Source organism: Anolis carolinensis, chromosome 6 (genome assembly GCF_035594765.1).
Source record: "Anolis carolinensis isolate JA03-04 chromosome 6, rAnoCar3.1.pri, whole genome shotgun sequence".
Lineage (NCBI taxonomy): Eukaryota > Metazoa > Chordata > Lepidosauria > Squamata > Dactyloidae > Anolis > Anolis carolinensis.
The window spans coordinates 49,171,215-49,197,449 of NC_085846.1; the positions used below are offsets into that span (position 1 = coordinate 49,171,215).

General features: G+C 40.5%; 1 protein-coding gene across 3 annotated transcripts; it reads right to left on the bottom strand.

Annotated features, from left to right (window-relative positions):
* On the bottom strand, positions 1 to 23,034 carry pdcd6 (programmed cell death 6). 3 transcript variants are annotated; one of them, XM_003222233.4, is made up of 6 exons: positions 22,816 to 23,030; positions 22,672 to 22,733; positions 9,356 to 9,400; positions 6,771 to 6,923; positions 5,860 to 5,969; positions 1 to 1,045 (listed from the first exon to the last, which is right to left on the bottom strand). In XM_003222233.4, the coding sequence occupies exons 1-6, from the start codon at positions 22,851 to 22,853 to the stop codon at positions 947 to 949; spliced, it is 507 nt and encodes a 168-aa protein (XP_003222281.1). In that variant the 5' UTR covers positions 22,854 to 23,030; the 3' UTR covers positions 1 to 946. The 3 variants fall into 3 exon arrangements, with proteins under 3 accessions (XP_003222281.1, XP_008111158.1, XP_062813608.1); XM_008112951.3 differs by having other exon boundaries at positions 6,765 to 6,923; XM_062957538.1 differs by lacking the exon at positions 9,356 to 9,400 and having other exon boundaries at positions 6,765 to 6,923; positions 22,816 to 23,034.
* Positions 23,035 to 26,235: the final 3,201 nt, after the last annotated feature.

Consider the following 26,235-nt stretch of genomic DNA (forward strand, 5'->3'; position numbering starts at 1 on the left):
CAGTGTTGTAACAAATGTCTTTTTATTATTTCCAGTTGATACGATCACAGGAATATTTGCAAAGTCCTCATCCATGGGATTAGCCATAGTTTTGATATCAATATACCTAGTGCTCTTGCCATGTGCATCACATCTGCTGATCTTAATTGAATTAGACGTGATACCAATGTTCTGAGGAAGACACAACTTTTTATGGTGTCTGTTTCAGCTCCTAGGCGCATCAAGGTTCTTGTCAATTCTAGGTGGCTCTTTTTATAATTAATCATGTCTTTCCAATGTATGATCAACTTGAGATCCGTTTCTGCTTTCCTTTCGAGTATGAGCTTTCAGCAAAACATCCAAGCAAGATAACAGGATGACTTGATTTTGATGAAGAAAATGCCATTATTGGTACCAACATTTTGATGAAATGCTCATGGGGCCGATTATGGTAATTATAGTTTGGAAAACATCTGGGGAGTTGCACTGCATTTCAGCAGCACTGAAGCAAAGTACCAGAAGACCATGGAAGAAGAACTGCAGAGAACTGTGCTTGGATAAAACAGTCTTATAAGAAAGATATATATCCTGAACAAATTAGCAGATACAGCCTGAGCAAAGAGGTAACAAGTACCTCATTACAGCAAAAAATATTTCAAGAAGTCTTGATAGGAAAATGATATAACTGAAGCTTGATTTAATATTCTACTTTAAAAAAAAGGCACATGCAATAGTGCTTAAGTTGGAATGAGAATTACTTCTACTGTTTGGCATTTAAGCAATGTAAGGTACATGATGCAATTCTGAATTACTGAGCAGCAGACGCTAGGGCAATAACATCCTAAGGTAATGCACAATGAAGCCTTTCCTGGACCTTACATGGGGATGAAAAGGTATCAATTTCTGTCTTGATATTTAAGTTATTTTGTTGTGATATTAAAGTCCATACTGCGGTCAGTGTTTACTATCATACGACACTGAACACCATGGAAAGGTACTGTTCATAAGACACTTGTATCCAGCCATCTTGGTCAGTATCATATCGTCTGAAGACATCTGTCCATTTCTAAAAAGAAAGAGATTCTTTGTTAGTTTGTCTTACATGCAAAATAGGTAAGTTCTACTAGTATAGCTGTACAATATACTGTTACCATAGTATATTACTGAATTCAACTAAAAGCTAGAGCCAAGAGTAAGTAGAACCAGTTTTTCTTTCCTATTTTCCTGAACAATGAAACATGACCCTGTTCCAAGAGGTTTGGTTGTGTACCTTGTTTTTATTTTGCATGTTTGAAACAGAAACAAATTTACAGAAAACAGTAGTGTGTGCTGAAAGCAGGCAGAAGCTACAAGGAGGAAGTGGTATCCAACATTCTTCCTTCCTCTATTTGCTGTGCTCTTCATATCTGTTCTGTTAGTCGTGTAAGAACAAGGGTGGGCAAGGTATAGCCCTGAAGATTAATGTGGCCATCAACCTGCACAGATAATCTGTTTCTAGACCAAAATACTGCTGAACTGCCTCTTTTGGAAATCTCCCTGGCAGCAATAGAATCTTTAATAGTGGTAGGACATCTTTTCACTGTTCAAATTTTTAAAATACCAGTTGATTAAAAAAAAACCCATCAGAATAGACATGGGCAAATTTTGGGCCTCCAGGTGTTTTGGACTTCCAACTCCCACAATTCCTAACAGCCTCTGTTAGAAATGGTGAGAGTTGAAGTTCAAAACACCTGGAGGACCAAAATTTGCCCATGTCTGCATTAGAGGATCTCTAGCCTCATTCAATGCTATTTTTTCATCTTTCATAACACTTTGTCACTTGGAGGAGGACTCTTGTGCAGAAAACTGGGCACTGTGTGGGACAACTGTGACTCTTTATACCAGGGGTCTTCAAACTTTTTAAGCCGAGGGCCAGTCCAACATCCTTCAGACAGTTGAGGGGCCGGATTATCATTTGAAAAAAATACAAACAAATTTGCATATGTCTTATTTGTAGTGCAAAAACAACAACAACAACAAGAACAATGAAAGAACAATACAATATTTAAAAATAAAAACAATTTTAACCAACATACATTTATCAGGATTTCAATGGGAAGTGTGGTCCTGCTTCTGGCCAATGAGATAGTCAAGTTAATTAGGGTTGTTGTTGTTGTTGTTGTGTGCCTTCAAGTCATTTCAGACTTTGGGTGAGCCTAAGTCTAAAAATTATTTATTATTTATTTACTGCATTTATTTACTACATTTGTATCACACCCTTCTCACCCCAAAGGGGACTCAGAATGGCTTACAAATTATATGTACATACAATATATTATATTATTAGCATAGCACAATATTAGCATTATATATTACTATATTGAACTATACCACTATACTGTAATATTATTCGTAATATTATATGTAATATAGAATATATAATTAATATTATTATATGGTATTATTATTAGTGTTATATTGTATTACATTATAATATAATTATCAATATTATATGTATATACAATATATTATATGGGGGACACGGAAAGAGCCTCCCCGAAGATTGAGTGAATTCAGTCGGGCGTCCCCTGGGCAACGTTTCTTGTAAGCGGCCGATCTTTCCAAACCCAAAAGCATTGGATGAATGGATGAATACCAAGGTCTTTATCAAGACCATTGCTAACGATTATGTCTATTAATATAGAAGGTTTGTCACTTGCTAAGGAAGAACTATTAGCCAAAATGTCTGAGGACATTTCGTGTGACATCCTATGTATACAGGAAACACACAGAGACATCACAATGAGAAGACCAAAAATTCTTGGAATGCAACTGGCAGTGGAACGACCTCACAGACAATATGGCAGTGCCATTTTTGTACGATCTGGTGTAGCAATCTCTGCAACTTCCCTCACAGAAGTGAACAACATTGAAATCTTATCTGTGGAACTTGATAGTTGCACCGTATCATCACTCTATAAACCACCTGGGGCTGATTTCTATTTTACACCCCCAACCAGTTGCCACAATCATGAAGCCCATTTTGTTGTGGGAGACTTCAATAGCCACAGCTGTGTCTGGGGCTATGACGAAGATGATAGAAATGGCGAAGCAGTTCTAACATGGGCCGACAATAGTAGAATGAGCCTCCTTCATGACAGTAAATTACCACCATCATTTAATAGCGGCCGATGGAAGCGTGGTATAACCCTGATCTGATTTTTGTAAAGGAAAGCATAAGCCACCAATGCACCAAAAGGGTATTAAACCCAATACCTAACACACAACACAGACCAATATGCTGCGTAGCATATGCAGCTGTAAGACCGAAAAGTGTCCCATTCCGCAGAAGATATAACTTCAATAAACCTAACTGGACAAAGTTTACAGAGACCTTGGAAGCTGCTATTTCTGATATAGAACCTTCTATAGAAAACTATGACCTGTTTGTAGAAGCTGTGAAAAGATCCTCGAGGCTCTCAATCCCTAGAGGCTGTCGCACAAACTACCTACCAGGTCTAAACGAAGAATCACTAAATCAGTTACAAGAATATCTCAGATTATTTCAAGAGAACCATACAGTGATGGGACTATAGCAGCAGGCCAAAAACTATCTACAGCCTTAGCTAATGCTAAGAAAGACTGCTGGATAGAGCTGCTTGAGAACCTGGACATGTCCAAGAGTACCTGAAAAGCCTGGCAATTGCTGAGACGCCTGGATAGTGACCCTCTGGTCAACCCTGGACACGCGAACGTGACACCAGATCAGATAGCTCACCAGCTAATTCAGAATGGGAAAACCAACCGCAGCAGAATAAAGATGAAAATCAACAGGGTGCCAGAACTTGAAACCCACCAGTTGTCTTCTCCTCTAAACCTGAAAAAACTCAGAGAAGCCATCAAGCGATGTAAGACTGGTAAAGCACCTGGCCTAGATGACCTGATGATGGAGCAAATCAAACACTTGGGCCCCAAAGCTGAAAACTGGCTTTTGAAATTCTACAATCAATGCCTGGCACACAAACAGATTCCCAGAGCATGGAGGAAAACTAAGATAATTGCCATCTTAAAACCTGGTAAAGATGCCTCCAATGCCAGGAACTATCGACCAATCTCCCTCTTATGTCATCTATATAAAGTCTATGAGAGGATGCTATTAAATCGACTAGGACCTGTTATCGAACCCAAGCTTATTGCACAACAAGCAGGTTTCAGACCAGGGAAAAACTGTACAGGTCAAATTCTTCATCTGACTGAGCATATCGAGGAAGGCTATGAGAAAGGCTGCATTACGGGAACAGTTTTTGTGGACCTTACGGCAGCCTATGACACGGTGCAACATAGAAAAATGCTGCATAAAGTCTACCATATCACCCGGGACTTTGACTTTACAAAAACTGTCCAGACCCTCTTAGAAAACCGCAGCTTCTGTGTGGAGTTTCAGGGCCAGAAAAGCAGATGGAGGAGGCAAAAGAATGGTTTACCCCAAGGCAGCGTTCTTGCACCGACCTTATTTAATATCTTCACGAACGATCAGCCACAACCTCCACTCACAAAGAGCTTTATATATGCTGATGACCTTGGCCTTACAACACAAGCAAAAGATTTTGAAACAGTTGAAAAGCAACTCACCAATGCCTTGAAAGATCTCTCCAGCTACTACAAAGAGAACCACCTGAAGCCGAACCCTTCGAAGACACAAGTGTGTGCTTTCCACCTACGTAACCGCGAAGCCAACAGGAAACTGAAAGTTACTTGGGAAGGCCAAGAGCTCGAACACTGTTTCCATCGTAAATACCTTGGTGTCACCTTAGATCGAACACTAACATATAGGAAACACTGCATGAACACCAAGCACAAAGTAGCTGCACACAATAACATCCTGCGGAAACGGACTGGCAGCGCATGGGGTGCAGACCCACAAGTAATAAGAACATCAGCCCTGGCCTTGTCTTTCTCAACTGCTGAGTACGCCTGTCCTGTTTGGCACAAGTCCGCCCATGCAAAGCAGGTGGACATAGCACTGAATGAAACATGCAGAATCATCACGGGATGCCTTAAACCTACACCTGTTGATAAACTCTACAAGTTAGCTGGCACTGCCCCTCCTGACGTGCGACGGGAAGTTGCTGCTAATGGTGAGAGAAATAAGGTCGAACATTGTGAAAGCCACCCACTGCATGACTATCACCCTCCTCCCACCAGACTCAAATCAAGGAAGGGCTTCATGAGAACCACCACTCCTCTTGATGTTCCTCCAGCAGCAGCAAGGGTGTCTCTCTGGGCAGCTAAACCTGGCAATTCTAACTGGATGGCCCCCCAAGAGGGTCTTCCTCCAGGGGCAAACCAAGAATGGGCAACTTGGAAGTCTCTGAACAGACTCAGAAGCGGAGTGGGAAGATCAAAAGACAACTTGGCAAGGTGGCACTACCTGGAGGAATGTGTGTGACTGTGGAGCTGAACAAACAACTCAGCACATGTATGCTTGCCCACAATGCCCTGCCTCATGTACGGAGGAGGAGTTGTTTAAAGCTACAGACAATGCGGTTGCTGTTGCCCGCTTTTGGTCCAAAACTATTTAGTTGCTTGTGATTCCTTCCCCCCCCCCCCCCATTATTTGAAATGTACAATGCTTTTGACACGAAATAAATAAATATATTATAAAACTGGGGCCGGGGGCCAGGTAAATGACCCTGGAGGGCCGCATCCGGCCCCCGGGCCTTAGTTTGGGGACCCCTGCTTTATACTCAGCACAGCATCTGCTTTAACACAGGACACACCTGCTGGTAGTTATGGGATTGGTGTTGATATTTTCTCAATTTCAGGTGTGTTCACCCCCCCCCCCTTCCCAGCCAAAAAAATTGGAAACCCATATCTTAAGCACTCGTTCCAGTTTGTTACCTGCAGAACAACGCAGCACTGAATGAAGTCATCAAATGCCACCTGTCCTCTTCTTTGTCTGTCAAATTTCTGAATAAGAAGATCATAGAACTGCTCAGAAAGCCGATAACCTTTAAAAAAAATCAAAAAAAGTATTAAGAAAGTAAGGCAATTGCTGCAACCTTTAAAGGTCCATATCTTTACAGGTGTAATATTCTACAAAATGCTCTTTCTGCTTAGATGTATTGGTGTATGCTTATTTTTCATTTCATCCAAGTTGCATGTAATCATTTCCAAATTAAATATATATTTTATTTTTACAGAGTTTTATAAATATCTGAATCAGAAATTTAACTGTATAGCAACTAGAACTCTTAACTCACAACCTCAAGGGTTCAGTTTCCATTTTTTAACACTGCACAGAACAAAGAGATGACAGAGTACACCTATTGACTTCAATGTGGTACATGCTAATGCATACTACTCTTTTTAAGGGCTTCTAAACTGTTTGTTGTGTTTTATATTATGACTAGTACTGTGCACTAATAAATACATTACTTAAATAGTGGAATTCCTTCAGGAAATATTGAAATAAGAACCCACTTAAAATGTCCCTTGGTTGTAATGAAACCAGCTCCCTAAAAAGATTAATTTAATAATATCATGGTAGCATAACATCATTAGCTTAAACTGCATATCTTTAAAAAAACAGTAATCAAAGAAATGTGTTCCTTATTTTGGGGTAAAAAGTTCTGGAACATATATGTTTCCCAGAGTAGCAATTTCAGTATATTTTTGGAACCACCACAGTAGGAACAGTAAGTTCATGTTCACATTTTAATCTTAAAATATTCCAAAATGTGATGTGGCACAACTTTATAAACCAGTCTGCCATGCATAATCAACTATAATTTCAACTGAATTACCAAAACCTGTTAGTGCTTGCTTTAGTTCATGTTTGTCAATCATTCCAGAGTTGTCTCTGTCATATGTACGAAATACATTCTGCCAGTCAGAGATGTATTTCCAGACTCCTGTGAATTCGTTGAAGTTCACACCGCCTTTGTTCTCTCTGTCAAACATGGCTGAAAGAAACATAACCCAAATATGAATATGCTTAACTTACAGAAAACTATGTGGTTATTTAATAGAAATTATACTGTGTTTATCAAACAAGGTGCATAAATATATTGTTTATAAAATGTTATATAATACAGTAGACTCTGTTATCTGGAACTTAAGCAACTGCAACTCTCAAGCATCCAGAAAAAGACATTTACTGTAATTAAAATTACATACTGCATTCATCAAACTGTTTTAATAGCTCAGTAAAACTGTTGCATCGTTAGGTCTACTCAGACGGCACTTTCTTTCTATTAGTTTGCTTTTAATTACTGTATTTCAGTATTAATTTCAAGTCAATGAAGAATTTGGGGTATTGGATATACTATTCATTAGTATTTTTTAAAGTAAGTAAACTATTCGTTAGTATTATCTTTTAACTATCAAGCAACCAGAAACAACAGTTATCCAGCATCTATCAATTTCCATGGGTGCTGGTTAACTGAGAGTCAACTGTAATTTAAAACTTCTGATATATATTAACCAATTACAGGCAGTTTCCGAGTTACTAACATCTGACTTACAAATGACTCATATTTAACAATGCAGGTGAGACAACAGGAAGCAAGAGAAATCTACCCGTAAGATGGGAAATTCATTCTTGGAAGAGCTATGGAGAAAAGGTATCTCCATTGAAGCTCTATCATCAATCCTTGTTTCCACAACAAGCCAAAATTTTCAAAATCCACTTATCACAGGGACAGAAAGTGAGGTGAAATGTTCTAAACAGAGGCATAGACAGCAAAGTAAACACCACAGGGGGGTTAACCCTTCCCAATACTATCAAAAGCTATCTATCTATCTATCTATCTATCTATCTATCTATCTATCTATCTATCTATCTATGTTTCGACTTTCATACAAATTCACTGTAAAAACAAACCTACAGAACCTATCTACAGAACAGCACATTTTTATTTATTGTATTATTTAATTGTATTATGATATGATTTTATTTATTTTTTATTTTTATATACTGTGTTATATTGTATTGTCCTGGGCATGGCCCCATGTAAGCCGCCCCGAGTCCCCGTTGGGGAGATGGTGGCGGGGTATAAATAAAGTTTTTATTATTATTATTATTATTATTATTATTATTATTATTATTATTATTATCTTGTTCGTAACTTGGGGATTGCCTGTATAATACAACTGATTTAAAATTCACATAGCAGAAGCATTGTCTGGTCCAATGCTTCTTAAACTGCATCATGATATCCTGGTATGTTGCAGGATATTTAAATTCGCCCTTCCATTCTTTCACTTGGCCGAAATCTGCAGCTTTAAAGAAATAGCAGCAAAGATGAATAGTGGGGTTTGCACAGCAGTGATTGTGGAGGAATGTCATGGTTTCATTCTCCTCCTTGAATACAAGGAAAGATAGGAGTATTCTGAGCCCTGCCATTAGAAGGGCTGTCATCACTGCTAATGAAGCTACCAAGTTTTTTGGCTCAGCGCTAATGTCATGGCCACTTCTCCCTCCCCTGCTATGGAATTATCACTGAGCTGAGAAGAGATGTTGTGTTAATGGTAGAAACAACAGCACTAGAATCAGGGCACATTTTGCCTAGATCCAACATCAGGGTCCCTGGTATGCACCAGCAAAAATAATAGGCAAGCACTTCTCATCTTTGCTGCTGTTGCTTCCTTCACCTGGCAAGGCAAGCTTTTAGTAATACTGCCCTTCCTAAAGGCCAACTGTCAGTCAATGCCTGCTTTCTCCTCCCTGTTTCTTCTTCCTCCGCCCAGCTTAGCTGACCCTTCACTGATCATGTCATGTTCCTGTGCCTCATCACCACCTCAGGAAAAACAGCCCAAGCAAGTTGTGCTGCTCTTCCAGCCCAACTCTTTGCCACTCCATCAGCACCTACCACACCTGAGAGAGGGTTTTCATCTATGAAGTTTTGGAAGGTATGTAAATTGCCTAGGCATGCTAATTAGTAATTACTCAATACATGGAATTGTTGGCCTAGGGAGGATGGATACAATTATTAAACAGCTGAAAAGTTTGGGAACTTCTGGTGTCTCTTCCTTTTAGATGTTCAATCATTTATTCCAGAAAGCCATTTCCAAATCTTCAGTCTGTCTTGGGGGCCTATAAACTCATTATTGTTTGCCTCCCCTTTCATTTTTATGAAAATACTGTAAATCTGTTTCCATGCCCAATAACTCATAGAACTCCTACAGAAGTACATATCCTTGATATATAATGCTACTCTTGCATTTTTCTTATTTGATCTATTTGTTTGGAATAAACTGTGCCGCTCCAATGATACATATCCCTCTAGCTTTTAGTAATACCTATTCAACAATATTTGAATTCTACATACATACTATGAACATCTCAAGATAGTACAAAGATTGAAAAAAAAACAAGAATATGCATATTACTTACATAAGATAGATCTAACTGTTGCTGGGTTAAATGGAGTCCATGTTCCTAGAAGAGAAATTAATCCAACTATAAACACACACATACACACACACACATATATATAACACTGACAAATTAATAACTAACATGTCAGAATCAATGCCATGTGTTAGGCTATTTTCTTAAAAGAGAATTTTCAGGAAGAATTGAGGAATTTCACAAAACTTCCAGTAATATATTTTGTTGTATATAGCTAAGATGTTTTACAGGAACTGGGTTTTTTTTTTAATTGAGCTACATAGTCCTGAATTATAAGAAACAACTGAACTATATGGAATGTCTTTGCTTTTGTCTGTTTGACAAAAGCAAAATAATAATAATATAAAAACAGCAGAGACGACGAGTAGCAGCTTAAAAAAGGAAAAAAAATGCCCCACCTAGTCCTCTGTAGCACTGCTTCTTAAACTGTGATCCCCAATCCCAAATGGAGTCTCTGTAGCTCAATGTTGGAATCAAATTTTTTTTGGAAAAAGTAAAAAGTTTCTGAATGCCACCCAGTTATAGAAATCTGTTAGCAATAACATACAGTGTTTACAGTGGATTCTGCTTGTTCATGCTTCAGCTATGCTGCACAAAAAGAAAAATCAGCCTGTTTAACAAGCCTTGCAAAGGCTGATTTATTATCAGTAAATGTTTGATTTTTATACCTATTTTTATACCTCTGTATCTGGGGTCATGTAAAATCTCTCAGACAGAAAGAGGTAACGGGTACAAAAAGTTTAAGAAGCCTTGCTCTATAGTAGTAGTAGTAGTAATAATAATAATAATAATAATAATAATAATAATAATAATAATAATAATCTTTATTTTATAGGAACTTGGGGCGGCTCACAACAGGGACAAGCCCGAAACAACAACACAACATATTTGACGAAAACTTAAAACATTCCAGCGATACACAAAATAAAATCATGGACAATACATTAAAATCCAAGCAGATAAAATCAGAATAATTAAAAGCAACCCAGCGGAGACAGGTTTCATAAAGTGCTGTATCATGGAAATAAGTAACAGTGATAAAGTTCCATACGCTTTTAAAACAGAAAGAAGTATTCTAATGACAACTCTATTGGGCCTATTCATTCAAACGCGCTCTGGAACAACCATGTTTTAAATTCCCGGCAGTACCAAGCAGACATAAAGTAATCGTTCCGATAAAACTGCAAAAGAAAACTAAGATCAGGAATTGGAATTATCTGAGATACTATGCAGCCTTATATAAATGCTACCTGCTACATCACTTACATGACTTCTAGAAACAATGTAGGGAAGTAAGAACAAGCCTACAGAACCTATCTTGTCCATAACTTGGGGACTGCCTGTACAACAGAAATCATATTAAGAGAGAAAAGTGCAGAGAAAGCCCACAAGAAGAAATACAAGAAAGGAGTCAGACAAAGAGAAATAGCCAGTGTGAAGTCTGATCTGTGGGAGAATAATTTTGGAAGAAATGCTTGCTAGTTGGCCTTTGGAAAGAACTGCTTGGTCGATGAAAAGAGAACAGGAAAAGTGCAAGACCTGCATTTCTTAGATACTGTGATTAGATAAGCTTAGAGGAATCTATTTATTCTCTACTTGTCATTTCATTGCTGCTGTAAACTAAAACACACTTTAATTAAACCATTTAGAATATAATTTAGAATTCAAAAATAAAGAAAGAAAAAGAGATTCTTTGGCTGCTTTGCCATCAGATTAGTAAACCTTTTAAATCAGTGGTTCTCAACCTGTGCGTCCCCGGGTGTTTAGGCCTACAACTCCCAGAAATCTCACTTTACCACCTGTTAGGATTTCTGAGAGTTGAAGGCCAAAGCATTTGGGGACCCACAGGTTGAGAACCACTGTTTTAAATCATTATTGTTGTGCCTTGCAGTTATTGGTTGCCCAACCCATGCCAAAAGGCCCATCAGAGGAATTAAAAGTTTTGGAATTAAAAGTTTGGGATTGCATCGGTGGAAACAGCCTCACATATAAAGACATCCACCTAATGGCAGCAGAATAGATTCTAGGAGTGACAAAAAGAGCCCTGTTGTCAAAGGACAACGGTTGTTGTTTTTGGCCATTCCTGTCCCGTTCCCGTCTCCCCCCCCCCCCCCCCCACAGTCATACACAATAGACAAGGTTAGGTCACAGTTTATAACAACTGGTAACCAGAACTGGGGAGAGGGGCATGTCTAGAGACTGGCTATATCTACAACAGCCAAAAAGGATTGGTACCATTTCATTTTCTGACTTTTTATATATTTACTAGCTGTGCCTGGCTACGCATTGCTGTGGCTTATGGGAATGCTTTGTTGGCCAGGTGGAATAGCAGTGAATAGCCTTGCAGCCTCAAAGCCTGGCCATTTTCTTCTTATGGGAATCCTTGTTTGGTGAGCTGGAATACAAATAAATATAGGCTTGCTGCTTGGAAGGCTGGGTACTTGCATTCTAGGGAATGGTTTTTTGGGCTGCTAGAATTGCAATGAATAGCCTCACTACTTCAAAGCCAGTCTGCTTGCTACCTAGGGAACTCTTTGGTTGGTCAGCTTCAGTAGTACAGAGTACTATCGCTGCTTCAAAACCTGGCCCTGATTGTCTCCTGTCTGGAATTCTCCTGTTTTCAGACTGTTGTTCTTTATTTACTGTCCTGGTTGTAGAGTTTTGTAATGCAGGGTGCCTGGTTTTATTCATTTTCATGGTTCACAGTACCCCAATAATAATAAGAAGAATAGTAATAATGATGACTCTGAGGTAGAGGGTGTGCAGAAAAAGAGGGCAATTAGCATTGAATGGCCTTGTAGTTTGAAAGCCTGGCTGATTCCTTCCTGGGGGAATCTTTTGTTGAGAGATATTAACTGGTCTTGATTATTTCCTGTCTGGAATTCTCCTGTTTTCAGAGTGTTGTTCTATATTTACTGTCCTGGTTGTAGAGTTTTGTAATGCTGTGTGCCTGGTTTTACTCATTTTCATGGTTCACAGCAACTCAATAATAATAATAACTCTGAAGTGGAGGGTGTGCAGAGAAAGAGGGCAATTATTTATTTATTTACAGCATTTGTACCCCGCCCTTCTCACCTAAGCATTGAATGGCCTTGTAGTTTCAAAGCTTGGCTGTTTCATCCCTGAATAATAATAATAATAAGAATAGTAGTAATAATAATGACTCTGAGGTGAGAGATGTCCAGAGAAAGAGGGCATCTTAAAGGGATGAATAATCCCTCTGAGGAGCATCTTAAAGTGCTGGGTGTGTTTACTTGTAGAAGAGAAAGTTGAAAGGAGACATGAAAGCTATTTAAATACCGGCTGCTCTCCCTCCTGAGAATAGTCCCTTACAGTAATAGTACAGTACAGTAATATATTTCTCTCAGGACATGCTCTGTCTTCTGAGGGAGAAAGGGGGCAAGGAAAGGGAAGGAGCAGTTGTCAACGGTTGCCAGCCACAAGCCCCGCCCACTATGGCAACGTTTTGAGGAAGTGGGGTTAGGCTCCACCCGCAGGTGCAAGGTCCTCTGGGTAATGTAGTTGTTTCACTTCAGGGGGGGCTCTGCGCTTGCATGGTAAGCAATTGGGGGTTATTTGGTCTTTATTTTATTGTTTGGTCTTTACTTTTCTAGGTTTTTTTGTTTGAAAGACATATTTTGGATGACTGTGTCTTTTGTGGCCAAATTTGGTGTGATTGAGTTCAGTGGTTTTGTTGTTTACTCCATACTAAAACACACATTACATTTTATATATATATATATATATATATATATATATATATATATATATAGAGAGAGAGAGAGAGAGAGAGAGAGAGAGAGAGAGAGAGAGATGAGTTGTAAAGCATAAAAAACCTATGTTATTTCAGAGACAAATACCTCATTGGGACTAAGTGCAAAGAACGACGATTTAGAATTTCAATTTACTTCTGTGATTGTAAATCTCCAAAAATGCTACTGTCCATCAAAAATTATTTGGCAGACATTATTCTGGAAGCAGTGCATTAGAACAAAGCTTCCTCTGTGGCCATGTGGGTGGAATATGCAGTAGGTAAAGCATCAATTAGTCAAAACAACTTTCCATGCTGCCATTTACACTGTAGCAGCCCTATTTTAAGAAACCAAGGCTGAGAACTCAAGACAGTGAGACTACTATCGTTTGCTGTGCTACAATACTCAAATTGAAGGATTCAAAGTAAGAAGCCAGGAAATCAAAACCAGAACATACACGGACGATATGGTATGTATTCTATCTAATCCAACACAGAGCATTCAAAAACTACAGTAGAGTCTCACTTAGAGTCTCAAGACTTGCTTATCCAAGGTTCTAGATTATCCAATGCATTTTTGTAGTCAATGTTTTCAATATATCGTGATATTTTGGTGCTAAATTCATAAATACAGTAATTACAACATAACATTACTGCGTATTGAACTACTTTTTCTGTCAAATTTGTTGTATAACATGATGTTTTGGTGCTTAATTTGTAAAAATCATAACCTAATTTGATGTTTAATAGGCTTTTCCTTAATCCCTCCTTATTATCCAAAATATTCGTTTATCCAAGGTTCTGCTGGCCCGTTTAGCTTGGATAAGTGAGACTCTACTGTATTAGAAGTAATTAAATTGTACGGAGAGGTATTGGGTTTTAAAATAAAGACAAATTAAATATATTACAAAAATATAGATTCCAAAACAATTGGGAAGCGAGAAGTGGCTGCTGATTGTAAGGTAGTCTCAAAGATAAAATATCTAGGAATTATGATTTTGAGCAAAAACATTGACCAGTTTCAAGATAATTATGGGAAGTTACAATTAACATGGCTGGGTAGGATAGCAATAATTAAGATGATACTGTGTTCCCTCGCTACTTCACAGTTCACTTTTCACTTCCTCGCTGTTTTGCGGGTTTTTAATAAACACTAAAATAGTAAAAATCATGAAATAATATAAATCCCTTATAAATTCCTCTTTCTACTTCCTTCCTAAGGAGAAGCCTAAGGAAGGGAGAGAAAAGGAGGCTGAAGCAGCTTTGTTTTTGCCTCACAAGGCAGCGGCGGGATCGCGCATGCGCATGCTTAAGAGGCGAGGAGGGGACAGACACACTACTTGTAAACAACAAAAATACAGTGTCCCTACTTTGCGGATTTTCACTTTCCACGGGTGATCCTGGAACATGAGGGAACACTGTACTCCCCAAAATGCTCTACTTATTTCAGAACATACCAATCATCAAAGGAATTGAACATTTTAGTGTATGGAAAAGGGACATCATGTAATTTGTTTGGTGCAGGTCTACTGGGAAAAATCGTAAAAGAAACAAATAAAATGATCTATGACAAAGTAAAAAAAAATCCAGGGATGTGCCTATTAGGGATATTCAGAGATAGATTAGAACAGCCAGAAAGAGAAATCTGCCAATACAACTTTGCGGCAGCACTCATTACGACTGCCAAAGATTGGAAGGGTGAGAAAATATTAAGCATTAAAAATTGGAAGAATAAATTGTGGGATTACACACAGATGGCCAAGATTTCTAGCAATTTGAGATATGAAAGTCATTAAACCTTTGAAAGAATCTGGAAGCTGGCCTTAGCATATTTGACGGGAGTTATTAAAAAATAAAAACAAGAGGAATTTATTGAGCTACAAGTACAGAGGGTTAAATTAAATGTGCACAAACTCCGCAAGGTTCAGTGACAGAAGCCAAGGTGGTGGATAGCATTAAGGGTGGGTTGTGGGGTGGTGGGTTGTCTATGTATGTGTATATGTTTGTAATGTCCATTGTGGGTGTATTACAATTTTAAAATTAAAAAATTAAAAAATTAAAAAAAGAGAGGAAACATGAAGAATTTGTGCCCCACAACTACTAGCGCTTGCAGAAGCTCAGGACTACCACTTACGCATTCACATAGCAGTTAAATGCTTCAAGAGGAGAGTGGGACAACCTATCACCATGGCTACCAACTACTTCCTGAAGCTTGGGTTCGTCATGTTCACATTCATAGCTGCCCGTGTTCCAGCAGGAGTGGGGGGAACAAGAAGTTGCCATGGCTGCTATTCACTTTTCAAAGGAAGTGAGGATGAGTGATTGCTTCAGAAGCTGGTAGTGGCCATGGCAGATTGCCACAGGTCACTTCAGAAGGTGGTGGTGCCCACGACAATCACTTGTTCTCCCCCTGCTGTCAAAATGCATAGTTGCTCCATGTACATTCACATAGCAGCCCCAGACTTCAAGAAGTGACTTCCAGGCATGGTGATTGCTTGTTTCCCTTCCTCCTGCCAAACTGCAGGGCTGCTGTGTTCACATTCAGACAGGGGGCCAAGGTTTCAGGATGGGGTGAATGTCCATGGCAATGGCTCATGCCCCCTTTCTGTCAAAGTATGAAGCTGCTGTGTAAACATTCACACAAGGGCCCCAGGCTTTAGGAAATAGTTGGTAGTCGCAGCGATTACTCATCCCACCCCCTGCCAAAGTGTGTGCACATTCCACACAGCAGCCCGAAGATTCAGAAGGCCATTACCGAGTATGGCGATTGCTTGTTGCCTGCCTCCTTCCAAATTGCTGGGCTGCTGGATGCACATTCACACACTAGGTTCAGGCTTCAAGAAGTAGTTGGTAGTTGTAACAAGCACTCATGTCACCCCTCTTGCCAAAACATGGCCCTTCTGTATGCACAGCAGCCCTAGGCTTCCAGAGATGGTTGGTAACAATAAAGCTTCAGAAACAGGGGCGGTGGTGCCTAGCCACTAGGCCTGCACTCCTTGTAAATACAAACCAAGCCATGGTGGCTAAAGGGGCGGCAGTTAATACAGTAAGGACTAAGGAATAATCCTGGAAAGTGGCCTAAGCAGGGCAATGGCAAACCCATGAAAAATCAAATCCATGCAAGTCAATCCAGCAAATATGGGAGTTTGAGTGAGTGTGTTACCTCCTCCTTGTACAAACGGAGATGTAAATACAATCTATTCAGTACATTATATGCTTCAGTAGAAATGCTAGCAGTTGCCAGGGAGAGGGGCTAGGCTACAATGCTCTCTCTGATTGTAAGTCTGTGCAACAGCCTTCATATTCCCTTAGTAACACCTGGACATGGAGGAAGACATGGAGAGCCATTTCCTATTAATTCAGTAAGAACCTCTTCAAGAAACGATTTTACCTATTTGAAAAATAAGTGATCACATCATGTGTACATTTTTGATAGTAGAACATACATGGCTTTCAAACATGTACATCACAGCCGCAACTACCTGACTTCACATATTTTTCACCAGCAGCACTCCCTGGTAAACTAGTTGTGCATTTTTGTTAGTGGAATATACACTAAATACTTACAGAATAATATGGCTTTCAGACATGTACATGTGGTAAAAATAGGAATACTCATGTAAATGTAGGTAATTAGACACCACCGCCTCAGCTGTCTAACTTCACATATTTTTCAACAATACAAATTCCTGATAAACTAGTTGTAATAAATGATGCTTGTAAGTTTCAAAATGTCTGCACTTTGATCCTTAAATGATATCATTGACTTTTTCTTATTTGAATAATTCATCACACAACCTAACTTGAAAACACCTGATGTGATCAAGTGTTAGCAATGTTTCAAGGTTCATCTCGCTTAATCAATAATCACTGGTAGAAAAACATCCTATCTTTTTTTCCAGTGTAGTACAGCAGCAAGGCGGAGGCTCGGAGTCATGGATACACCTACCTAGATCTATGAGAATAATGCCCAGAATTTCTCTTTTGATTAACATACTTTCTTTAATGTGAATCACAGCAAAAAGTTTTCTGTAAATCTTTAGTTTTAAAAACTACCTAAAGCCCGATGGGTAACATGTTTTGAAATCATGTTTTTGCTTTGTGTCACATTTTTTGAGAAAGGTAGAATATGGATTAAATAGTCTTGTGGCTTGATTCATTTCCTTGAAGTCGTTTGCTTTAAAGCTTTATACTAAAATATTTAAGGCAATGTGACAACACCTCCATTTCCATTAACAATAAACATGTTTTTCTGTTTAAATGTGACACACTCAGCAACCTCCTTTTTATATGCTATTCTTAGTTCCAAATCAGAACTCTAAATCCGCATTAACGTAGCCTATATAGCTATCACTTATGAAGATAACTCCCCCTTAAAACAATTAAGCTACCTTTTGTACTAGCTAATCTAAATTCACAGTAGTCAAATAGTAATGAAACCCTGACACCCAGCACGTATACTAGTTTGAGTGTTGGAGTACAACAACAATCTTCATTGGCAAATCACAAGAGTGTTGGTGTAGATTCTGCTCAAATCTCTGCTCAGCCACGGAAATCTACTTGGCAAGGTCACACTCTCTCAGCTTCAAAAGAAAGCAAAGGCAAGCACCCTCTGTACAAATCTTGCCAAAATAACTCCATGATGGATTCATCTCAGGATTACCGTAAGTCATATAGGCCTTGAAGAGCACAAAAAACCCCAAATAAAAAGCTTGAGATACTACATGTAAGAAGATAATATAATCAAGCTCAATAACTACCAAAAATATAACATTTCAAAATAGGTTAATCTAACATGTAGACATGTCTACTTTACATTCACCTGGATTCAAGAACCTCCTGCAGCTCTAAAGACACCCTACCATTGCTTCAATTTTCTCAGTTCACACAGATTGTCATACATGAATCAAATTGCCTGATTTGGACACAATGTCACAAAAGAATTCTTCAGAATTATGTCTAAACCAGGACCTAGGCTTATTACTTTCTTCTGCTAGTAGAGTAATAAACCCAGGCTTTTTTACTCACTAAGCAAAACAATAAGCGAAAACAAGTTCCACGTTACCAGTTTGGATCTAGAAACAGAAACATGCCATAGATCAGAGTACAGTAGGTTATTTATATTGCTGAGGTTTGGTTCCAGGACTTTCCGCAGATCCCAAAATCCATGAATGCTCAAGTCCTATTACGTAGAATAGCATAGTACAATGACGCTCCTTATATAAAATGGGAGTCAAGGTTTGTTTTTGAAATTTTTTGGGGAATATTTACAAGCTATTGATAGCACACAGAGGTACAGACATTAACAAGCAAAAACAGTCAACCCCCCTGTTTAAGGTGCTCTATTGGCTGCCGCTCACTTTCCGGTCCCAATTCAAGATGCAGGTAATCAGCTACAAAGCCCTAAACAGTTCGGGACCCGCCTACCTTCGTGACCGCCTTTCCCCCTATGAGCCTTCAATCTTCTGGGGAGGCTCTCCTCTCGTTCCCTTTACTATCACAGGCCCAGCTTGCTGGAACGAGGGAGAGAGCCTTCTCTGTGGTGGCCCCTCAGCTCTGGAATTCCCTCCCTAGGGAGATTAGGCTGGCCCCAATCCTTGTCTGCCTTTATTAAACAGCTCAAAACATGGTTCTTCCAGTGTGCATTCGAATAATCAGCGATACGATAGACCCCTTTGATAGACATACTACTATTTTGCACTTTATTTTTATCCTACCACATCGTATCCCAATACTTTCCTAGACAACCTTACGACACTGGTCCAGGCACTTTACTAAATGTCTATTAACTATGCATTTTGACTTCACCCCCCATCTCATCCATTGGCAGTGAAGTTGGTTTATGGCCTTCTTTTATCCGGTTATCATAGTTTTTATTGTATAATTGTGCTTGAATGGTTTATTTTACTTGACTGTTGTGTTGCTTTTGTTTTTATGTTTTAACTTGTTAACTTTGTTCTTCCTTTGGGCTTGGCCCCTTGTTAGCCACCCCGAGTACCTTCGGGGAGATGGTGGCGGGATATAAAAATAAAGTATTATTATTATTTTATTATTAAAAACAAATTCTTGGTTTTCTGATTTATATAGCTGCTTCTGCTGAGCAGAAGAGGTTAACAAAGAGCCACAGAGAAGTATACAGGAACACACATGTTCATTCTTCTCTCCCGAAGCTTTCCAAATTGTGTATCTTGACATGTTAGTGTGTCAGCCCCAGTGTGCTGGTGTGTCATGTAAATGAAAAAAGAAACCTCCGAGTCTATATGAAATAAGCAATACATTATATATGTGTGCCCCTACCCTACTCTCCTTCCGGAAGAGCCTAAAAACCTGGCTCTTCCAAAAGGCCTTCGAGGATTAATCTTTGTAGGTTGATTCATCTGCCCACTCAACAATAGGATGCCTGGCCATAATTACTTGCACTTTATTGCTTATTTTAGCCATGAAACTACCTCTCCCATGTGATGTCTTTTTGCACTTTGGCCCAGATCTGTTTTAGCCTCCCGTTTTTAATTTTTTATGCAGTATATTGATTTTTATGACTATTTTACTGACGTTGATGTCTTATCATTGTGAAAAATTGTTTTTATTGTTTTATCGCTGTTATTGTATTTTTATGTCGGGCATGGCCCCATGTAAGCCGCTCTGAGTCCCTCCGGGGAGATTGGGCGGGGTATAAAAATAAAGTTATTATTATTATATTATGTGTGAAAGGCTTTCACAAGATATGTTATGTCCCCATATATTATATACGCGTCCATATCTCTTACAAGGGATTGCTAGTAAAACTGAGTTTTTCTCTATGAATGGGAATGCAGTCCAAAACTAAAAGATGTAATTGGAGTAGACTAGAATGATAATATGTATACAATATATTCCTTTAAAGATCTCAAAGCATAATTCACAGGGATTCCCAACGCAGGATAGCTTGCCTGATATTAAATCAGCCACACATATCTATTTTGCGCCAGCTCTACTGGTTCCCAGTCTGCTACTGAGCACAATTCAAAGTGCTGCCTCTAGCCTATAAAGCCCTAAATGGTTTTGGCCCAGCTTACCTGTATGAACGTATCTCTCCTTATGAACCATCTTGGAGATTAAGATCGTCCAGGGAGGCCCTGCTCTTGGTCCCGCCTCCCTAACAAGCGCAATTGGTGGGGACGAGAGACAAGGCCTTCTCAGTGGTAGCCCCTCACCTGTGGAACTCCGCCCCCCCAGTGACCTTAGATCAGCCCCCTCCCTCCTAGCCTTTAGAAGAAAGAAAAAAAACCTGGCTGTGGGATCAGGCTTTTAGTGAATAGGCAGTGCAATAACAGATCTGGAAATACGGAATTGACTATGGAAAGGCCTGGATTATGATTATGAATGGCATGATTTTAATGTAATGTTTTTAAATGTTTAATATGGCTGTTTTTAATCTAGTTTAATTTTAATGTCTGTATTATAAGTTTTAAGGCACTGAATTATTGCTTCCATGTAATCCACCTTGAGTCCCCTTCGGGGTAAAGAAAGGTACGGTAGATATAGAGCAAATAAATATGTTGAAGTCAGATTTGGCTACGGGCTTCCCTTACCTGAGCCCAATAGCTCTTAAAGTACTTCATTTGGGAAGGCGCATTTTCCCATGGTATTCAATCTCATCCCCATTACATAGAATCAAAGAGTTGGAAGAGACCTTTTTATTCAGACAGGCTTTTAAAGATGAAAGTTTTAAAGTTCAATCCAAGGGGTGCTGTGGTTTTTAACTTTGATTTTGTTGTAATGGTTTTTAACTGGGGATTTTTAAAATACTGTTTATATTTAATCCTGTTTTAATGTTCGCATATTTGTACATTTTAAATGATTATGCTGATGCTTTTATGTTGAGCCGCTTTGAGTCCTCTTCAGGGGAGATAAAGTGGGGTATAAATAAATATAAGAAGTAGAAGAGACCCCAAAGAGCATCCAGTCCAACCCCATTTTGCCATACAGGAAAAGCACCCCCAACAGATGGCCATCCAGCCTCTACTTAAAAGCCTGCAAAGAAGGAGCTTCCACCACAATCAGAGGCAGAGGGAACAGCTCTTGCCTTCAGGAAGTTCCTCCTAATGTTTAAGGGGAATCTTTTCTTCCTGCAATTTGAATCAATTGCTCTGACTCCTAGGCCTCTTCCACAAAGCTGCATAAAATCCACACTGAATTGGATTATATGGTAGTGAAAACTCAGATTACCCAGTTCAAAGCAGATATCCTGGGTTATATGGCTGTGTGGAAGGGGCTCTTCCAGACAGGCCCTATATCCCAGGATCTGATCACAGGTTTTCTGTTTATCTCAGGTTATCCATATAATCCAGTTTAAAGCAGAAAACCTGGAATCAGATCATAGGATATAGGGCCTGCCTGAAAAGGCACCTAGTCTCCAGGGCAACAGAAAAGTTTGTTCCCTCTTCCTTATGAAATCATTTCAAATACAGTAGAGTCTCACTTATCCAAGACTCGCTCATCCAACATTCTGGATTATCCAACGCATTTTTGTAGTCAATGTTTTCAATACATTATGATATTTTGGTGCTAAATTTGTAAATACAGTCATTATTACATAGCATTACTGTGAACTATTTTTTCTGTCAAATTTATTGTATAACATGATGTTTTGGTGCTTAATTTGTAAAATCATAACCTAATTTAATGTTTAATAGGCTTTTCCTTAATCCCTCCTTATTATCCAAGATATTTGCTTATCCAACGTTCTGCCGGCCCGTTGACATTGGATAAGTGAGAGACTACTGTATCTAATGGGCTCCTGGTGGTGGCACAGTGTGTTAAAGCGCTGAGCTGCTGAACTTGCAGACCAAAAGGTCCCAGGTTCAAATCCCAGGAGCGGAATGAGCACCCACTGTTAGCCCCAGCTCCTGCCAACCTAGCAATTCGAAAACATGCAAATGTGAGTAGATAAATAGGTACCGCTCCAGCAGGAAGGTAACAGCGCTCCATGCAGTCATGCTGGCCACATGACCTCGGAGGTGTCTACGCCGGCTCTTTTTGGCTTAGAAATAGAAATGAGCACCAACCCCCAGAGTCGGTCAGGACTGGACTTAATGTCAGGGGAAAACCTTTACTACCTACTGTATCTAAACGCCTCTGAGGCCCCTTCCACACAGCTGTATAAAATCCACATTGAACTGAATTATATGACAGTGTGGATTAAGATCACCCAGTTCAAAGCAGCTATTGTGGGATTTCCTGCCTTGATATTCTGGGTTATATGTCTGTGTGGAAAAGCCCCAAGAGAAGGCTCGATCTGGCCCTTTTGGAGAAGTACTTTTCTGAGGGAACAAGTCAGTCAGTTCTCATCCTGTTTTGGGCTTCGCCAAGTCGTTTTTTTTAAACGTTGTCTTAACACGATGACTGAAAAATGAAACCAAATGGACGGCCTCATTTTTGCGTTGTAAAAACGTTACATAATGACCAAAGACCGCACTAGCGCTGGCTCCGCATTGGGGCAGATGGCGGGGAAAGAAGCCGTAAAACAAGGCGGGAGGAAGGAAGAGGCAAGGCGCTCGGGACTCACCGTTGGAAAGCGCTTGCTGGAGCTCGAGGTCCGAAATGATCCCGCTGCGGTCCTTGTCGACCCTGAGAGGAAGGGGAAGAGGGGAGGGTTAGGCCGAGGGAAGCGCGGGAAGGGGGCGAGCCGAGGAGCAGGAGGAGGACTCACCTCTGGAAGACTCCCCACAAGAAATTCGGGTCCGCCATTGCCCACGCCGCCGACCGAAAGCAGCCCCAGCCCTTCCGTTGGAAAGGGGGAGGGGGGAAGGCGGAAGGGAAAATCCAAAGGAAGGAGGAAAGGGCGGGATCCTACTGCCGCCCCTGAGAGGCACCGAAACTCCTCAGCGGAGGGAGGCGCATCCCGTCAGCGAGGGCGACGCTCCGCCTCCATTCCTGAGAGAGGCGTCGCCCTCAAAGGCCCGCCCCTTCCTTCCCCCGTTGGGCGCCTCCCTCTGAGGGGATTTACACTAGTACAGCGAAGGCGGTCAGGGCCGTAGCCAGGAGAAAAAATGGGGGGGGGGGGGGCTTCCATAACACAAAGTAATTTAAATTGTATGGTTCATTCTATATTTTTATATAGACTTAATTAAATCAAATTTATATTTCAGTTACAAAGTTTCAAGTCTTAGGTAAAGGCTTTCCCCTGACGTTAAGTCCAGTCATTAACGTCAGGGGAAAGCCTTTACCTAAGTCCAGTCAAGATGCCCTCGATGGCGTAGTGGACTAAAGCCTCGTGACTTGAAGGTTGACCTGAAAGCTGCCAGGTTCGAATCCCACCCGGGGAGAGTGCGGATGAGCTCCCTCTATCAGCTCCAGCTCCATGCGGGGACATGAGAGAAGCCTCCCACAAGGATGGTAAAAACATCAAAACCATCCGGGCGTCCCCTGGGTAACGTCCTTGCAGACAGCCAATTCTCTCACTCCAGAAGCGACTCAAGTTGCTCCTGACACGAAAAAAAAAGTCCTGTCATGTCTGACTTTGGGGGTTGGTGCTCATCTCCATTTCTAAGCCGAAGAGCCCGCGTTGTCCGTAGACACCTCCAAGGTCATGTGGCCAGCATGACTGCATGGAGCGCCGTTACCTTCCCGCCGGAGCGGTACCTATTGATCTACTCACACTGGCATGTTTTCGAACTGCTAGTTTGGCAAAAGCTGGAGCTAACAGCGAGCGCTCACTCCGCTCCCGGGATTTGAACTTGGGACCTTTCGGTCTGCAAGTTCAGCAGCTCTGTGCTTTAACACACTTCGCCACCGGGGCTGCAATGTCTCAAGTCTTAAGGTAAAGGTAAAGGTTTCCCCTGACATTAAGTCCAGTCGTGACCGACTCTGGGGGTTGGTGCTCATCTCCATTTCTAAGCCGAAGAGCCGGCGCTGTCCATAGACATCTCCAGGTCATGTGGCCAGCATGACTGCATGGAGCACCATTACCTTCCAGCCGGAGCGGTACCTATTGATCTACTCACATTTGCATGTTTTCGAACTGCTAGGTTGGCAGGAGCTGGGGCTAACAGCAGGCACTCATTCTGCTCCCGGGATTTGAACCTGGGACCTTTTGGTCCGCAAGTTCAGCAGCTCAGCGCTTTAACACATTGTAATTTATAGTTACAAAAGAATCCCACGATGTCTGTTGACAACGCTTGAAAACGATGTCCATACAGAAATCATGCTCCATCAATAAACCTCGATGGACGCTCAAGAGTGCGTCCATCAGACTAACTGTTGAGGAAAACTGGACTTTTTCTGCAGTCAACTTCAAGACAGGTTTACAAGGCACAGGAAAGTAGTTCAGGAACTGCAAGTGCTCCTCCCTATTAATTGTGGTTATTCCAAATCCAACTTGAACAAGTGCACAGAACTTTACAATTAATTCCTTTGAGATATCGACAAACTGATGGAAGAATTTGAGCTGTGGTGTAGAAAATGGGAAAAGACTTGTTTTAGAATGTGTAGAAATGAGCATTTTTGGATTCCAGTAGCTATTGACTCCAGACTCAAGTGTCCTTGGAGGCAGGGAAAGGAGGTGTACATTGTATTTTGTGAAAACAAATGGTGCGAGTGATTGCTGTTGAAACAGGAGTAACATATTTGATGAGATGGCAATTTTCCGGTTGCAAACAACCTGGAAAGGCACAAAATATAATTCTAAAGAAGACGATTCCCCCGACACATACACTTTCCCCCTTCATAGGATGAGGTCCCAAAATTAAAGAATAGTGTGTGCCAATGGGTTACACTTGTCCCAAGGCTGCTTGCAATAGCCAGAGCCGGCCCTAGGTATTTTTCAAGTGTAGGCAAACAGAATTTTGGCGCCCCCCCAAACCAATCACTGAAAAATAAAAGCGTTGGATAAGCGAAAATGTTGGATAATAAGGAAGTATAAAGGAAAAGTCTATAAAACATCAAATTACATTATGATTTTAAAAATTAAGCACCAAAACATCATGTTTTACAACAAATCAATAGAAAAAGCAGTTCAATACATGGTAATGTTATGTAGGAATTACTATATTTGCAAATTTAGCACTAAACATTGAACAGGGATATAGGGCAGTGTGGACTTAGATAACCCAGATAGCCCTCAGTATTAAAAAAAAACCCCTCTAAAATCAGGACAATAAATGAAGAACAACACTCTGAAAACAGAAGAAATCCAGACAGTAAACAATCAGGCACAGCTAACTCCTCCCAAAAAAAGATTCTCCCAGGCAAGAAGAAGCCAGGCCTTGAAGCCACAGGGCCATTAAATGCTAATCAAGGTGATTAATTACAACATTCACACCTGCTTCAAAGAAAAGTTATTTCTCCCACCCTGGACCTTCTACAGATATATAAACCCCACATACCTAGCTTCCAAGTTCCTACAGACCTCACAATCTCTGAAGGCCCCAAAGGTGGGCTTGCGTGGTGCGAAGGTGGGTCTGCGCTGGCCGGAAGGCCCAGCGCAGCCGCTGGAAGGCCTGAAAGAGAAGGAGGTGGAAAGTGGTGCCCTCCTCCCAGGACAATGGTGCCCCCGGGACGATGGCGCCACAGGCAAATGCCTATTTCGCCTTACGGTTGGACCGCCTCTAGCAATAGCTCATCCTCCCACTCATGGGAGCCTCAATACAACCGCCCTGCAATGTAAGTCAAGCAGATTCCAGGGCTGGCCTGTTTCCTCCTAACATAGAGATCAGTTGAACAGGAGTCATGTGGCTGCTGTGAATTGTACTGTCCCTTAATGCAGAATATTCAGGATGTTGTACAGTAATGCATGCACTACTAAAACAACTTACAAAAATATTTGTTTAAAAATGTGTTGAGTCATTAAAAGGCCTCTCCGCCAACTGCCACTTTTTTTTTTTTTTTTTTTGCTTCAGATGGCATGGAGTTGGCTGAAGGAAACCCCTTCCTTTTACATTGCTCGTACTTGTCTGGTGTTGATGGATACCTTGCAGCTTATGCAGCCTGAGGATGTGGACAGCATCCTTGGAGAGGTGAGAACTAACACGTGTGTTCTAGATATTTGCCCTTCCTGGCTGATCAAACAGGCCAGAGGGGGACTGACAGAGTGGGTGAAGGGTGTAGTAAATGCCTCCTTTGAGCAAGACAA